Genomic DNA, 17,518 nt, shown 5'->3' with positions numbered 1-17,518 from the left:
CTGTGGCTGCGTGTCTGCGGGGTCGGGCACCTCTGGCCCCGGCCAGCCCGGGTGCCGACAGGTGCGGAGCAGCGTCCGGAGGAGAGCTGCTCTCCGGGGCTGGTTTTCGGTCTCCTCCAGACCTTTCGAGCATCCCAGGCTCTTGGATTTCAGACCACCAGCCCCGTGCACGCATGGGGTAAGGAAGAGGACGCACCACTCCTGCCCCAAGGGCTGAACATGAGAGACGGATTATAACAAAGCATCACTTCGACCACAGACAGAAAGCAGCCATCCCCGGTATCCAGCGCTACAGCGTCTGACAGCTTGCAGCCATACCACATAACAGCTCAGGACGGGAAGTGATCTCCTCTTACAAATTACAGGAGCCAATTTACACAGGGCAAACACTTCCCGTTTTGCAGAGACCAGAGTGGGACCGCAAACGGCAGCGGGTCAGGGCCTCCGCTTCCCTCATAGCTCTCTAAATCCTTCCGGACACGCTGCGGGAGGAACACCGCACCTCCGGGCAACCGCAGCCGGCCTCCCACAGCACCCTGCCGCGGCCAGCACGACCGGCTCGGAAGCACGTCTGTGGACGCCGGACCCCGAGCACACGTTTGGGATGGTCCAAAGCTCTCGCAGGATGGCCCTCCGTGCAGAGGTTTTTCCCCACTCAAATCGTTTCATCCGTGCCTGGCAGCTAAGCGATCCTTAGCCTGGGTAAAAATCTGTAAGGCTTTGACAAGGAACACAGACATCAGTAAGAGTGAAAACATTAGAGGCAAACCTTCGGCTTTCAGTGCGTACAAGTACATGTGCCACCACATTTGCTTTCCCAAAGTTAAGCGCGGATCAGCGTCTCCTCTGTGACATGGCGCCTTGCAGTGAGCTTTGTTGACTGCAATCTCTGTTCCTAATCCAGGCTTGTTTCGGGGAAAACAGGCGATTTTATCGAATTTCTTTACTGTCCTTTGATACGGGTCTTAGCTGCTAATGACGCTAGGAAGTAAAAAGAAATGGGAATAGAAATACACAACTATGAAGAATTAAAATAGTGAATTTAATTCAGCCAGTTCCAACTAAATTGATAATTCCCTGAAAAACAAACCTTGCACAGAAAACACAACACAAATGTTTTTGTCTTGACAGCTGGCGAGAACAACTGAGTGAAAAGGTGAATGGAGTATTTCTGCCTTCTCTGAAAAACAAAAGGTGCCGTACATTCTGAACATGCCCCTTGTTTTTTTTACTAAATGGGTTGATTTTGGAGGTGGCTATTGGAAAGGCTTTGCAAGGAAAGCAGAGGTCTATACGCTGATACAAGCAGTAATTTCAGATGCCCACGCTGAAATGTTTTACAAATGTCTGGCTTTCAAAAAGCGCTTATGTTTCCTTAAAGAAAAACCCAGGGCTTTTAAAAATGGCCCAAATTAGCCCAGAAACCTGAAGAACCAAAAAAATCTGTTGTTATTTTTAAAAAATCCTAAGCCCAGCTTTCCCAGCGGTCTTTACTCGGGCTTCAGAGAGATGCAACGTACAACAAAATGAGGTGACGTTAACGCTCTTGCCAGCCCGTGATGAGGGAGCTAGCTGGACAGCCTGGCTCAGCTTCTCTTAGCACTGAAATACTTTTTCCAAACCAATACCAAAAAAGGTTTGTTTCTAGGTCAAGACCTCAGTACTAAATTTTAACCAGGGGCTGACAGTCAAATCTGAACACAGCTGTAAAACGGATTCGCAATAGAAGCTCAGGCATTCTTTTTCTAATTAGAAGACAGTCATCGAGCCTTGCGCGTTTAAAGGTGAAAGCTATTTTTGACATAAAAATTAGCACGTAGTTCCTCTGTCATCCTTCAGTTGCTGCTCTGGAAGCTGTGAGCGAATGATCCGAAGAGAAGAAGCATAAACACACTGAACTAAACTAATAGGTAGAAGGGGATCAAGTTTTAAGTTTTATTCTGCCTGACAATTAGGAGAGCAAGAGATTTATTTTTACACTTACTATTTAGCCTAAAAAGCACTGGTAAAAAGGTCCACTTAAGCACTGAGACAGACCTCAAAGGCATTTAAAAACTTGAAGTGCTTTTAATAGCTGCCTTTTGAAAATACCGTTAAATCTGTTGAGATGGATAAACTAAGCCAACAATAAAGCAAGGCAGGAGTTTTCAGAAGGACCCAGCAGTGAAAAACTGTGGTCTGGTCCTCAACAACTCAGCTCCCGTACGGGGACCCCCAAGATAAAAAAAATACCGGAGTACTGGATGCTTTTAAAAACCCTAGCGTTCTTTAAATCCAAATTTTCCTTCCTTCTTTCTTTGGTGGGAATCTAACCCTGACAGCCTTGAAAATTAACCCCAAGCAGTTTTCAAAATACGGCTCAGAGTGGCTGTTTCTAAAATAAAAGTGAGCGAAGAGCGAGCAGAACTTGGAGGGCTTATCACCACCAGTAATGCCACCGACTAATCCCTCGGCAACCCCAGCCCCTTTATGTAACCTGGGATTGCTGCAGCTCAAACAGCTTATTGGTGTTTTTCTTTAAACCTCTCGTGGACAAATGCAAACACATTAAATACTTCTTTCTTCTGCCACTCTAAAGAAAAAGTTATTGTAAGAGGGGAAAAAAAAAATTTTTATTTGTGAACAATGGCAAACAGAATTTAACTCATAAGCCAAGAACAACACGTGTTCCTCTCTCTCATCCGTGATCTTGACTGGACAGAAATCTTCCCAATTTACAACACTCGGGTGTAACTCTCCAATGGTAGGACATAAAAGGTCAAATCCCAAATTCCTCCTCACCCCAAACACCCTCTGGAAGTGGTGGCGTGTTCCAAATAAAGAGAAAAGCGTGCCCAAGGTAAACCATTTATACGATTTCCTGGCAGCGTGGGTGGCTGTGCCATAGTACTTACTTCCCCGTGGCCCGCTTCCCCGCAGTGCCTCGCCAGCAGAGCCGGGCACCCGCAGGCTCTCCTTGCCCACAGGACGAGTTTTCATGCCATTGATCTGACTGTTCTGACTTCCCACAGCACAAATCCTTCCAAGGCAAAATTCAGCTTTAAAACTTTCAGTCGGTGCTAAGCCATTAACCTAATGCTGAATGCTTATGGAAACTTAAGAAGAATAAAATAAAACCCCTATTGAACTACTTGCAATCGGAGACCTGAATGGGCTCGATATAAAACCCACTCAAATCAACGGCAGCAATAGGCTTCCCTGGATGTTGGACTAGATCCAGCTTAAAAGTTTCCATGAAATAAACTAGGCTAAGCGCATCAGCTGCATAGAAACTAACTCAGTGTAACAGGAGCATCTGTTCTTCACATCCACCATTTTCTTAGTCTTAACTTCCCAGCGCTGCAGTGACACAAGCTGCCGTACAGATCACTCATCGCTGTCGCGCAACTAGACATCGTCTCCCGACAGCAGCTGGCCTTATTGCCTCGCCATACTGTGGATGAACCAGCGATTATAAGGTAGCATGCATGCCGTATAAACTACTTGACCAGGTAGCTTTTGTTTGTCAAAAAACAGCTTAATGTATTTCGTATGATGGCATTACAAAGTGAAATTAATGTCTGTATTGAGACAGCTGAGGAGCACACCTCGGAACCATTTATACACAGTACAAAGCAAATGTTTACCCAAGTACAAATGAAACAGGTTGACAATTAGCTAATGTAGCTTTGTGGACATAAACCAGGTACATTCGAGCAGAACCAACATAAAATAAAAAGGAAACAGCCCTTTTCCTATCCCATGCTAACAGCACCATGGTTAGTGGTTTGGGAAGCCTCTGTCACGTTGAAAAATTTCCTTGCCGGTGTTTAATGTGTTTATTCTACTGCTACTCTGCTGGGATAAAAATAACATCGGCAGGGCACGCTAGCTGTACAAAGGACCCACTGTCAATACTACAGTAATTGACAACATACAATTAAGTCTCACACCTGTTTATTGTAAGTAATTCATAGATAACCACTTCTAGTACACATTTTCATATTGGCTTTTAATGCTTTTGTTTTTTTAAGCTCAGGGACACCCAAACGTCATCTAAGGGTCATCTCTGCAATTTACCCAGATCCAGAACGCTACACCTCCTATGTGAAACTGGTGCAAGTTGGTGTCACTGCCACGGGTAACGGAGATGGCTTGGAAGCTACACATCCCAACATGCAACGCCCCACCAGCGCGGGCTGCTCTATGCTACGGGAGGAAGGAGTTTTGCTGGGGTGCGTTCGCCTCGCACGCCTCGTTTCGGCCGTTTCAGCCTAAGTCATGCAGCTGTCTGCACGCAATGCTCTACACAGTGCAAAAACAAAGACCTCTACACATCTGGAGTAAGAACAGTGGTAACAAAGTCATAGCTACATATTCTTCTCTACATTTTTGTTTATTGAGACAAACTAATTAAAAGGCACAAACATAGGGCATATGTTTACATGGACATTATAACAAACATATACATTAAAAGTGTAGGAATGTGTTTCCTTTCTGCTAAACAGAAAGTTCCTAAGCTTTTATATATACAAAAGTTGTACAATTTGATGTCCTAAAGTACAAAAGATCATTTATAAAATTATTTTACACTAAGCTCTATTTTTTTGTTTTTGTTTTTGTTTTACTATGTAGTCCAAGCCCCTAGAACAGTTTCACGTAATGATACAGATACCTGTCACCTGAGCCAGCAGCCTGGCAATCACTGCTTGTACTGACACGGCAGGGCAGAAACGGAAGCAGTCCATTTTGACTAGTCAGTCCTGCTAGCACTCCGTGAAAATGCGCACACGCTAATCTCCATAGCTTTCAACTTCATTAAGATAAAAACATCTCAACTGCAATTTTATTTTTTTTTTTTTAATGTAGAGTCTTCGGTTTAGGGTGTTGGTTTTTTTTAAACAAAGTTTTAAAAACGTGAATATGTGACATGATAGTCTAAAAAGTATATCTGTTTCCCTAGATTTTGCTTTCTACTTTATGTACAGATAAACAGGTTAAGAAATAAAAAGCACATGTAGCTTAAACATGTGTGACCATTTGTGGAGAAGTTCTGGGCTGGATAGTTTAAACCATCACCCCAGAACTCCCACAAATTGATAGAAATGTGTTAACACAATAGAAGAATAACGTAAAAATGATGATGTTTGCAAATATTTACAAAGTTGAACAGATTTGCACAACACTTGATTAAGAAATAGGGGAGAAATTAAAAGACGCTCTCTGCTTGTCCTGGAGGGGCATCCTACCTAGTTAGTGGTTAGAATAAAAACTGTATACAATTTAATATAAGACAAAACTTCTAGTGAACAACTAACACGTCTGTCCCCTGCTGTAACACCAGCAGGCTCTGATTGGGAGGCAGAGGGCATAAAAATCATACCCAGTGCCTCCAGAATCTTCCAGCTTAAAGCAATATTTCTTAAGTTTCAAAGCACTCCTTTTGCTCCTAGATAAGAGTCCCATAGGGGTCTGACTGTTCAGAGACCATGTTTACATACATTTTGACTCCTCTTCTGTCAGCCATGGCTGTTTCTCACTAAACAATAACAGATTTTTTAAAAAAATGTTGACTACAATGCTATATTCCCTTAGGGTAATATGTTGGGTAATATTTACATCTCCAAATATCAGGTCACAATCCCTATTATATGTTGAAGTTAGAATGATAAGTTATCATATGCTTTGCATATCAGAGCTGGTATCACCTTTCCCATAGGGAATGCTGCCTGAAATTATCATATTCCCAAAGGTAAAATGCATATTTTCTCCAAAATGCATTTTTTTTTTTAAATGACAACATTGTAATGCATTTACTCATAAAAAAAAACAAAACATCAACACAGACAAAGATTCTACACTAGCTCAGAAACAGTGGACTTAATGACTGGCAAGTTAAAATTAGCCATCCACCCTGTTAAAGGTACAGAGGGGTCTGTGCTAGTGTTTAGATTAAAATAATTTTCTAAGTTACAATTTGGGGGATAAAACATAAAACTGTTTTTTAATGACTTTTTTTTTTTTTAAACTCTGGCAAGTAAGTATCTGCTCTAATTCAGCATCAGTCAGCTAAAAGGTAAAACTTACTTTAAACGAAGTGCTCCAGTGAAACTCAAGTTTGAACCATATGAGCCAAATCAACAGGGGAAGATGCTACTATGGTCTCTGATGGTGCATGTTGCCCCAGTGTCTTAGTCTGAATTTATTATTAACTAAAACAAAACAAAAAAACAAAACAAAAAACCCAACAAAAAAAAAAACAACCAAACAAAACCCAAAAAAGAACTGCTGGTAAGGATTCCATTTTAATCCTTTTTAATACTGTTTAGAAATTCTTTACCAGGGAGGAGACGTGGGCAAGGCCTGGGGCAGGAAAGGCATGCTTTCTACTGGTCTCATTGCTATATTTAACGGACCAGCTAACGTCATTGGTGTGGGGAGGTTCATGGGAGATGTTATAGTGACTGGATGCGCTATATTCACTGGAGCGGTTACTGGGGTAGGTAAATTGACTGGTGTGGTGAGCGTTAATGGAGATGTCATGGATAATGGACTTGTTATAGTTACAGGATGCCCTAGGTTCATCGGACTGGATATATTAACTGCACTTGATACATTTACTGGACTTCTCATGCTCATTGCAGCTGCCACTGTGACTGGGTTTGTGATAGTCCCAGAAGCCACAGAGGACGTTATATTGAATGGAGTAGTAAGAGTCACAGGCGTAGTAGCAGCAGTGGAGGTTTGGCACAAGTTAGCAGCTTCTAAAAATGAGACATAAAAAGACAAAAAGTTTTTAACACATAAAAAACCATGGACAAGATTTAAAAAAAAACAAAAACAAAAACCAAAACCAAACAAGAACAGGTACAAATTCTGGAATAATTTTCTTTAGGAATTATTAGTAAGTTAAAACTGTTAACATTCTATAGCCTACAAGAAATACAAACTCTCATGCAGTTCATTTCAATTCAATATTTTTTTCCTGAGAAGTCAAGCGAGGTTGTCTTATAAAGAGGGTTTCGATGTTCATAAAAACAGTATCGTACAGTCAAAAAAATCCTCCCAAGAGGAACATTATAAATAGAGGAGAGAGTGTACATACCGAATGGTACGTACTCTATAGCCTTCTCAAAGGTGAACTGACATTCTGTGAAGGTTTTAAAAAGTCATTATTAGGGACTGATAAGCAAAGCTTGTTTCAATATTTACCTGCTTATTTCAGTCTTAATTATTGCTACTAAATTGTTCCACTGATCACAGTACTTCTACTTAGCAATTTTCAAGGCTACCCAGTCAGTACATCTTTCAACCCCCACTATCTCCTCAGCTTTCACATAAGCTACAGCTCCACACCAAGTTGTTTTGTTTTGTGGTTTTTTGGGTTTTTGTTGTTGTGGTTTTTTTTTTTTAACTTGTGGGTTACAGTAACTCACGGTTGGAAACGGTCTCGTAGGTTGAAGTCAAGATGCCGGTAGCAGATGGCTCATTCACCCTGTTGTTTGCTTAGAGGCACTTTGATGCTCACAGGTGGTGGGACGGCGGAGGGATCACTAGGCATCCATCAGCACCACCTGCCGGCTACCCATACTAGAAGGCTCCAAAAACAGAAGCGGGCCGGTGGACACGGGTAAAGGGAAGGGATGACTGCTAGAGAAACCGACAAAAATATATTCTAGATCAACGTTACGGCACTTCTAAGTCGTGTCTTATTCCACATTTGTAGGGTAGGACACCAAGCTCAGTCTACACCCACGTTTCAGGAGGTAAGCCAGGAGCAAAGAGTCCACTCTTGCCACTTGGGCAATACAAATGTACCAAGACAGAGTTAACTTTGAAAGCAACATTAGCCCCATTCAAGGGTTACTGTTGGTTCTTCAAAGTCCATATCTAGGAGGGGTGGAAAGGAAGGGAAAGAGTAAAAAAAAAAAAAAAACAAACTGTGAAAATAAATCGTATTAGACTAAAAAAATCCCATATAGTGTTGTAAAGCCAACACAACAGGTGGCACTAGCACAGGAGAACCAGCATGGAAAGAGTAGCACATAGGCATGGCACTGACTGGTCTAGCTGTACCTTCCAAGCACAGTAATACACAAAGACACATCCCACCCCATGCCCCTTCCCCAATTAAGTTAAGTTAATATCATCAATCTGACAACACTTCTACCCACCCACCTCCCTCACCCACCGTTCTGTCCAAAACCACTGTTTCTTTTAAAGCATATTCAATAATCTCAATAAGAAAAGAAGGGAAGAGGGAACAAGACATAGGAAGGAACAAGCAGAAAAAAAAATTCTCAGAGATTTTCTAAATCTGACACCCATTTGCTTTATCTATTTAGTGGCCTGATGATATTTAATGTTTCTGCTATCACTACATTTTAACGTGAATAAGCTGCTTCTATACTGTCTGATCACAGAATTCAATTCAACTGGAATAACAATCAAGGCAAAAGGAGCTAGCAGCCTAATACACAAACAAGACCTAGAAAAGAAAAAAAGATTGAAGAAACTGAAAGGAAGTTTAGGAGGAAAGAAAAAAAACAAGGTGAGTCAAGAACATTTATCACTAAAAACAGCTAGTGAAAAACAGTAAGTGGTCACTAAGAATTTCTTCTAAAACATGTAATCCACGAGAGTCACATGATAGGCATTAGAAATCAAACTGTTGTGAAAAGAATAAGCTAGGGGTAACGGGAGACTTTAAACTACTATACTCCTAACGACACTAAATTGAAGCAATCTGTTCTTTACAAAACTGACACATTGACCAACAATAGGAAGCTATTCATCTTCAATTACAGTAGCATAGGTATATGTAAGCTGTGAGCTAGCAGTAATGAAAAACACGATCACTTGTTATTTTTGTAATAAAAAAACAACAAAGAGATAGAAGAGTAAGTTCTATGAGTTCTAGAAAACTTTATGCAAAGACAGTTACGTGATGATAAAGCGAATGGAATAAATTGGGAGAGAAAAGATGAAAGGGACACAGAAAGCACCCACATGCAAACTGATGATGATGCAATGACAGAGGGTAGTGTGTGTGTGTATATATACATATATATATATATGCACACTAGTTAACAACTGGTAAATATGCATAAACACAGCCAAAAACCACATGCAAGTAAAAAAAAACAGACTCTTGCCTTGGAGCAGACACAAACATCCCTTTATAATTGATGACTGCTACGTACACATTCAAGCACAGAGACCAAAGGGAAGCGAGTAATAAGGAGTTCATTTACAACAGCGTAATTTTGGTCATGTTATCCTCTTGCTAGTTTTTAGGTATTACTTCTAACATCAAGAATGAAATTTTCATGTAAGACATCCTTCTCTGACATCTTAAACTCCCTATATAACTGTAAACTCCAGTATCTTATAAAACCAAGACCGTAAATATTGTTTTGTTTTACCTTTCTTCCTTGCTTTGACGGCCTCTTCCCATAATCTCAGGGTCTCTACCTGCTTTCCAGGCCAACTTGTTACATGTGGCTGCTGCTGCTGCTGCTGCTGCTGCTGTTGCTGCTGCTGCTGCTGCTGCTGCTGTTGTTGTGCTGTTGTTGCGGCTGCTGCTGCTGCTGCTGCTGTTGTTGTTGCTGCTGCTGCTGTTGTTGCTGCTGCTGCTTCTGATTGCTGGTCTCTTCACTCATGCATGCTATGCCAATTAAGTAAAAACACAAATTCACCTTGAAAAGTTATTGTTTTCTGCTGAGATGACAAAGGCTTCTTCTGTAAAGAGCGTGTGGAATCTCGCAGGATTTCAAGAGCAAAAAATCACAGAAGTGTTTAAAACCATGTAATTAATTCTGTGTTTTATAGAACTACTTTTCCAAGATCTAAAAACCAAAGTGCAAGTCAGAAACATCTGCTTTCACTGCCAAAAATTAACTTCCTTTCTGATTATTTTGTTTGTGTTTTAGGAAGAATGAAATAAAAGACTACAATGAGTCTCTAGAATTCAAGCCGGTTAGCTGATTCCACTTTTTCTAAACTTCAGCTCCAGTTAAAAAAAAAAAAAAGCCTTTTTACTTTTTATTGCAAGTATGACTTAAAATTTTCAGTTTACCTTTACATCACAGAACAGCATGTTACTACTCTCTGGCCACATTACAGCTCATCATTTCCACCTCTAACAACTGCTGTAAATGCCTCGTGAACTGGCTTAGCACCACCGAACTGGCTTGGGAAGCCAGAGCTGTAACCCTATACCTTGAAAAATACTTCACATCCAAATTTCTTATTGAGCTCAACAATCAGACACTTTAGACATTCCCGGTACCTTCAAATTATCCAGGAGTAACAGGAACTGCAAAGATGTAAATTAGTACTGTTTAAAAGGCTTTAAGGACAAAGTTTCCGAAGACATTCCTTACTTGTCCCTCTTGATTCCTTTGAAAACTCGTCTTATATCACTAACCATGTAGGTTAACTTAAGTTACAGGTATTTAAATAGGGAAGATTTGAAAGTCAAGTCTGTCTTTGCTTACTAGGCACTCCCAGGTTCAGGCTTCAGCACTTCCACAGAGTTTAAGACTAGAAGGAACTATTACAAACATCTCATTTGAACTCCTGCATACCACCAGTCAAATGCCATTAATGCCCAAAACATATCGGGGCTGGATTTAAATGCTTTTCTTGTCAGCTACTGCCAGAGGGAGGAACCATTGAGCCCCTGTCTCAAAGCTCAGAGAAAGCAGAGAGATCTTTCTCCTAATTTTGATGAGCTTTAGATGAGGCTTCAAACCTGAAACTTGGCAGATCTTAGCAGTTCTTAAATATTCTAAAATCTCCAGGATTATCTGTTGGACTTTTAGGGCTGTACGGTTCAGGAAGCAGCACTGTACTTAGAAGCTGAGAAAACTTGGGAACTCCTTTCTTCAAGAGATGGGTTATTCTCACAAACTGCAGGGCATTCCTAAGGGATAAGAGCACAGCCTAGCAGCAAACTAAATTCCACATGTGCCAATTTCTTGAGCTGAAGAAGATCCTGTTATCAAATACCTATTTTTAATAGGTGTGAATACCCAGACTGATAGGTATGTTTTTGCATTTTAACGTAATCAAAGGCAATTCCCTTTGCAAACACATTATTAGAAATGTTTTTAAAATGTTCACCTACTTTTATTGATGCCTTGTTTACAGGTATTACAGTTGATACTTTGGCTCTGCCCGTGTGTCTTTAAGTGGCTGGTGATATATGCTGCACTCAGAAGTTTACCACAGATATTACACGATACCTTTCCTTCATGGCGCACCATGTGTGTCCGCAGTCTGTCTTTGGTGGCAAAGGCAGCAGTGCACGTCTATATGAAGGACAACAGTTACACTTGAAGTGCAGACAGCATCAGCACAGTATGAATTACATGCCCACTGTAAGCCTATTTTACCTTGTAGGTGCAAACAGTATCCTAAGGATATTGACAACCTTAAGTTTTACCTGTATTTATAGAGAAACCAAAATCAAACTACTAAACAGAGACTGAAAACGGAAATTGGCTTCTGAGACAATTATGACAAAAATCATACTCTATACTACTTGAACTTTCTTAAAATAGCGAGTTGTCGTACCTACCAAAACAAGAGGTAGCTTATTAAAAAAACCTACAACAGGCAAAGTTGGGTTTTGATAACAATTTTACTGCACAAATCTGAACTTGATATCTTAAATTGCTCAATTACTTCTGTTCCCATCCAAATCAGAACAAGGAAATGAAACCTTTTTCTAACACTATTCTTTTTACACAAGACTTTTATTTAATATGATGAGTCACTAAAACACAGGCTGGAACAAGCATGGATATTCCAAGCAAAACAGTTAATTGTTCAAGGACAGTCAAGTTATTTCTCTTATACTCAGTCATCAACTTATGAATACCTGCTTTCACCTTCCAGCGAAGTAACGGATCTGGAATCAACTATTCCAATCCATTTTAAATGGATATACTGAGAAACTCATTTGATTTAAATATGCTGAGAAACACATTGCACACATTACTCTGGTAATCAGCACTGAGCTGAGGATGCTGCTACAATCCTACTACTAAGTTAAGCATACTGTAAAACAGCGCACCTACGTTGTTCTCCAAGAAAGCAAAAAGCCTCTAATCTTCCTAAAAAAGTAGCCACAGCATCCTTTTAAACTGCCTCTACACTTACATCAGAACTACAGTGCTGCTGGTATGTAAGGTGAATGTGACGTTATTCCTAAACTTGCTTTCCAACGAAAAATCCAGGAGCAAATACAGTTCTGAAAAGATTATTCACCTGAGATTCTAATGATACAATAACGTATTGTTCTTAATAAATCATTTTAACCCTTACTTGGCATTTGAAGGGTCTCTCTGTTGAGTGAACATGTTTAACGTGACAGCTTAAATGATCAGGCCTGCAAAAAAAGAGAGGAACAGAAAAGAAAATGCATACTGTTACAAATACATAGTAAGGACACCTTGGCTAGCGGTGCTGAACACTGCGCTGATGACCCCTTGCAGCCCACATCCCTCTGCACGACAAGAATAAATACATTCCCCGTACCTACGCAGTGGCCTTCAGCTAGAGTAACACATAGTTACGCTGAGACCCAACCTGCAGTTTAAAACTTAACCGTGTTCTTCTTACACACCTGAAAATGGTACGTTTGTGTGAAGGTGACAGATCAACAGCACTAGAGGTTGAAGTTTTCTCTGTTGCAAGCACAGATATAAATACAGCCAGCAGCAATGCAAGCTCCCCCACAATGCTCTGTCAGTACGCCTCAACCTTGCTCCGAGACAAGGAGACAGTTTGCCTGCCATGCCTCATTCGGTCATTGACCTTTGCAAAGGCTGGTAAAGGGGCTCCGTGGTCACCACCAGTGACACAGACACGCGTCCTACGGGACCTGGATGAGGTCACGAAATCATTTCAAAACACTCTCATAAAAGAGTGACCACTTTTGGCCACTGCCAATCTGGCTCAGATCAAGACCCACGCCCTAGAGGTAAACAAGGCTCTTTATCCCCTCACCAATCTTCTAAGATGTCTGGTTCTCCTAGCCCCTCGCTATGATAGCTTAACCCTTCTTGGTTATGAAAAGCCAATACTTGAGCTCGCCTGGGATTTTCTACATGGTACCTCGAGAAGCCTTTTCCACAAACACCACAGGTGTATGGTTTCGTGATGCCACCTTCATGAGACCTCACGTGGTAGGTCATGCGATCCTTTCTCTTGAAGCGCTGATTGCAAATTGGACATTCAAAGGGTTTTTCATCTGAGTGGGACAGCTTGTGCCGGTTGAGGTGGTAGACATCCCTGAAGGCCTTTCCGCACATCTCACAAGCGTGGTTCTTCTTAACGGGCTTGCTGGGCTTCTTCACCGTCTGAGTCACTGTCATAGCCGTTGCGCCGGCACTACTGCTGGGGTTGGTGGCAGAGGAAGACGTAGTGACTGTGGACAGGATGCCTGCGATAGTCGAAACCAATGAACTTCGGCTGTTGTCACCAGCGATGGTCGAGATAAGGGGCACCATTGTGGTGGGAGTTTTCTTTGGCCGTGACACTAATTTTATCCCTGTGTGGCAGGACTCGTGACGCCTCAAATGGTAGCTGTCCCTGAAAGCTTTGCTGCAGTAAGTGCACACAAAGGAGGTTTTAGGTTTTTCCTTTTTAATCCCAACAATAGCATCCTTTAATGTTTCTGGTGCAGGCTGAGGTTTCTGCGTTATTGGTAAGGGCAGAATCGGCTTCTGATCGGGTGGCTCAACAGCAGAGCTCAGGAGAGGCAACAAGCTGTTCTGTGCTGCCTGCTGTTGGTGATGTGAGGCTTCGTGTGCCTAAAACCAAACATTCACACTTAAATTCTATTGATGGGTGCTCACTCTGACACGGTGAGAACATTTACAAACTACAGGAAAGCACATTCTAGACCAAAAGCCATTGAAGTAACAACTGGAAAAGGTTACATAATTTTGGTTTTGGACAGGATAAACCGCTCGCACTTTAAATGCATTCGCTGTGCAGATTCTGTGGTAAGCGTAGGAAGGCACACATCATAACAATCAAATAATTATTAAGTTTCCGGAGGGCAACACTTCTTATGGAAAACAACTAGGTGCTTGTCAGATCTTTTACTAACACAGTGTTTGATCTTTACCTAACAGATAACTTGTTTTGCTAACGATCATATCAGATGCCACCTTGGGACTATCTTTGGAGCGTATGAATGTACTGATGGGAGTTGCAAAACACCGCCCCACCTTTAATCCGAGCTTAGTGCACATTGAGAATTAAACTGCAGCCACAGAGAGCCAGGATGCGATAAGGTGTCTTATTTAAACAACGTGTTCATACCAGTGTGTTAGCGCTGAAACCAAAGCAACTTGAATCGAGAACTGTCTACAGCCACGTTTCTATATTTAGCAGGTTCCCGCTGCATTTATACACTGACCACTGTGCTCTTTGCGTCTGGAAGCTAATAAGAATAGTGACATGTTCTTTTTCTCTTCATCAGCGGCTACTTTGTGATAGGAAGAGAAGCTAATCGATAAGCACTGGTAGACATCTAGAGATGCTGGAGAACACGGGGCGGGGCGGGGGGGTGATGGTGAAAAAAAAAGACCTGAAAGCTGTTTCAAAACAGCCGATACCAACTGACTCTGAACTACAGAATCAGTGGGAGAAGCTAAAGGGAAGAGACAGAGGGGGACCCCCCAGGAGCATGCCGCAGCAAGCACCGCTCAGCTGAGCTGCAGCCTGCGCCACTACGGGCTGTGCTACACCACGCTTGTATTAGGCGCTGTTTATTCTAAGGCAGAAAACACTGTTATTAAAACTCACCCAGTCAGACTGGGACAAAACCCTAGCAGATACAATTTTAAAGTGGTTTAGAAACCACACAGACCAATTCAGCCTAATGGAGCATTAAAATAAATCACTCAAGCACCTTAAGCCAGTTTAAGCGCATCTGTATTCAAGATGTGCCTCAGTCTCATCAGACCAGTTTTAAATCAGTCTCGTTATTAACGCAGCGTGCCAGGTCTGAAGCTGAGTTTGGGGAAACTTGCATTCCCATTAGATCAGTACTGCAGCCTTCCAGGACTTCTTCCCTACGGTTTCCTTCACAAAGTAACACGTACTTCACTTCATGACTCGAGGCTGAGAGCTGAATAAAACGCTGCGCTGGCTTGCAACCCCCAACTTGTCTACTTTTACGTTGGTTGAGGATGGACAGCTTTATGAAATGCACTCAGGCTAATACTCTTCCTAAGTGAATCCGTTTCACCGTGTCCTTTGGAGAAGTCAGTATTTCTAGAAGCTCACTTTGGGACTTTTTCTTAGTTGCATCCAGCTCCGGCCACTTTGCCTCTCTCGATTGCAGCAGCGACTACAGCCACCTCCGTGCAACTCTCCCTCAGCTGCAGGGGGGCTCCCGCCTCCTCCTGCCACCGCACAAGCCCTCCATCACCTTAGCCACTCATTTTTCGGGAGCACGATGCCGGTGATCTTTGGATAAAAGCCACCGGTGGATACACACTAACCCACGTGGGTATGAATATGTGCTCCCTAACACTCCAAGCCTACCTGACAGGAAAACGGTTCACGGGAGAAAGCCCGGATTCGGTATGATAACGGGAGACAAAACTTGCAGGAATCGTTAGGAGCCAGGCCAGCCTGTCCGTTTTTAATCTGCATTTTACGTCCCATCTGTGCCGAAGCTTGGGATGCAACAGGTAAGCTGAACATTACCACACCGCGCCTGGCCATAGCAGCCACCTCAAACAACAGCCTAAGGGCTGTTGCAGCAGCGATTGCTGAAGAGTCGAATGCAGAACTCTCCTGGAGGCTACGCTGCTAAATCAGGGCACAGCACACGCTCCAGCTTCTCCATTAAACTTTTGCCTGACTTCAGTGACAACTGTGGATTTTCAACCATTTATTTTCCATGTTTTTAAAAAGCGATCGAGACATCTACATTGCATAAAAAGAATATAGTATGTACAATACACATTGAAAGTACAATATTAAGCAAGTTGTGTACTTAAATACAACTTTAATTTTAAAAAATTCTGAAATGTTTTACAGCCAACTTTAAATAAGCATTAAACAATGTTGTTAAACTGCATCAGAAGACACTTAAGAGCACCTAAGGATAGCTCCAGAGATACAGTTTCAAAGGCAGAGCTAGTAGATCGGATAATAGAGAGCCCAAATCCTTTGGACAAGGTTCAAACTTCTGCAGTTTATGGATATTTTTAAGCCTTAAAGAATCGTCAGCACTTCGAGGTAATGATGCACTCACTCCTACGGAACCAACAGAGACGGTGGACATAAAACAATGTATATTCATAAGGCTACAGGCTATGAAGCCGCTGCTTATAGAAGTCTGCTTATCTTGGTTCCCAGATAGCCAGTGTCATTAGCGTCGCTGTCTTTCTAACAACCCCTCTTTGCAACAAGCAGTATTCCTCAGTTTCCAAGGGCTGCCTGCATTAAAGCCTTTTAAAAAAGGATCAGGCGGGTGTTTTTTTTTTTTAACTCGCTGTTCGAGAAGGGAAGACAGCACCTGCTGCATGCCTCTCGCAAGTCATTTTTATTCAGGCACAGACCACGGTTTTACTTGACCTAGCATTAATGTCAAGTCAACATTTTTGTGATATTTTGATCGCCTGGGACAGGCTCTCGTGCAAAATACCCTCGTTCTATCACTAATTTTTTCTTTCCTGGGGGGCAGTAAACAAAAAAAACCTGTAATTCGTGACCCGGAGTGGTAGGATGTGGCATTGTGAACTTCCAATGCCAGAGGCTAAAATATTTTTGCGCTCCAGCCTTAATGTGAGAGCAACAAATTAGCATGAGTCATATCTTGAACACTCTGTTTGATGGATGATTCCTCCTCACATTAACAGATACAACTTTCACTTTCTGAGCAGATACTAAAAGTGGTTTTCAAAATATGCATTTCAGGGACTAATAATATCCAAACAAGAGCTGCTTATTCAGTCTCACAATTGTTTCTTTAAAAAGATACAATTCATCAAAATGCCACCTAAACACAATCAAACAACGTTATTTGGAAAGAGCAATTTACAGACACATATCCCATTGCTAGCAAGACTAAAATTAAGACATTGCAACCTCCTCTAAAAACATTTTGCTAAAAATTACAACTTTACACACCGCGTATTAAACTGTCCCTTAGAAATCCGGTCACAGCTGAAACACACACTTGGTAAAACTCCCCCCGCGAAGAATGAGCGTGTATGTTCAGTCACTTGCATTTGTTATTTAACTGGTACCGGGAAGGGGGGGCTGGCCGGGAGGGGCTTTTAAATCCACTTTTTGCTACTAGTTTTAACTAACCAGTTGGATGTTGGCTGGCGTGCTGTTGGCGAGAATGGGAAGAAGAACAACTAAAGTCACATCAGGAGTATCTTAACAGTGCTTTCTGCTGGGCGCATTAGGATGCTCGCACCCTAAATCGTTGGTTTTAACAAAATGACTCAAGAAACGATATTCAGCATTTATTATGAGGTCTTAAAGCTTTATTATT

General features: G+C 41.8%; 1 protein-coding gene across 1 annotated transcript in view; it reads right to left on the bottom strand.

Moving 5' to 3' along the window:
• Positions 1 to 3,919: 3,919 nt before the first annotated feature.
• Positions 3,920 to 17,518, bottom strand: part of VEZF1 (vascular endothelial zinc finger 1) — a 27,758-nt gene continuing 14,159 nt past the window's right edge. Inside the window, 7 exon segments of the mRNA XM_009278355.2 lie at positions 3,920 to 6,743; positions 7,085 to 7,129; positions 9,405 to 9,561; positions 9,564 to 9,646; positions 11,111 to 11,294; positions 12,313 to 12,376; positions 13,105 to 13,802. Of these exon segments, the coding sequence (XP_009276630.2) occupies positions 6,316 to 6,743; positions 7,085 to 7,129; positions 9,405 to 9,561; positions 9,564 to 9,646; positions 11,111 to 11,294; positions 12,313 to 12,376; positions 13,105 to 13,802 (1,659 nt within the window). The 3' untranslated portion in view covers positions 3,920 to 6,315.

Source organism: Aptenodytes forsteri, unplaced genomic scaffold (genome assembly GCF_000699145.1).
Source record: "Aptenodytes forsteri isolate BGI_AS27 unplaced genomic scaffold, ASM69914v1 Scaffold66, whole genome shotgun sequence".
NCBI classification, from domain to species: domain Eukaryota; kingdom Metazoa; phylum Chordata; class Aves; order Sphenisciformes; family Spheniscidae; genus Aptenodytes; species Aptenodytes forsteri.
The sequence above is the reverse complement of the archived record's forward strand: the minus strand, read 5'-3'. Positions and strand labels throughout refer to the sequence as shown.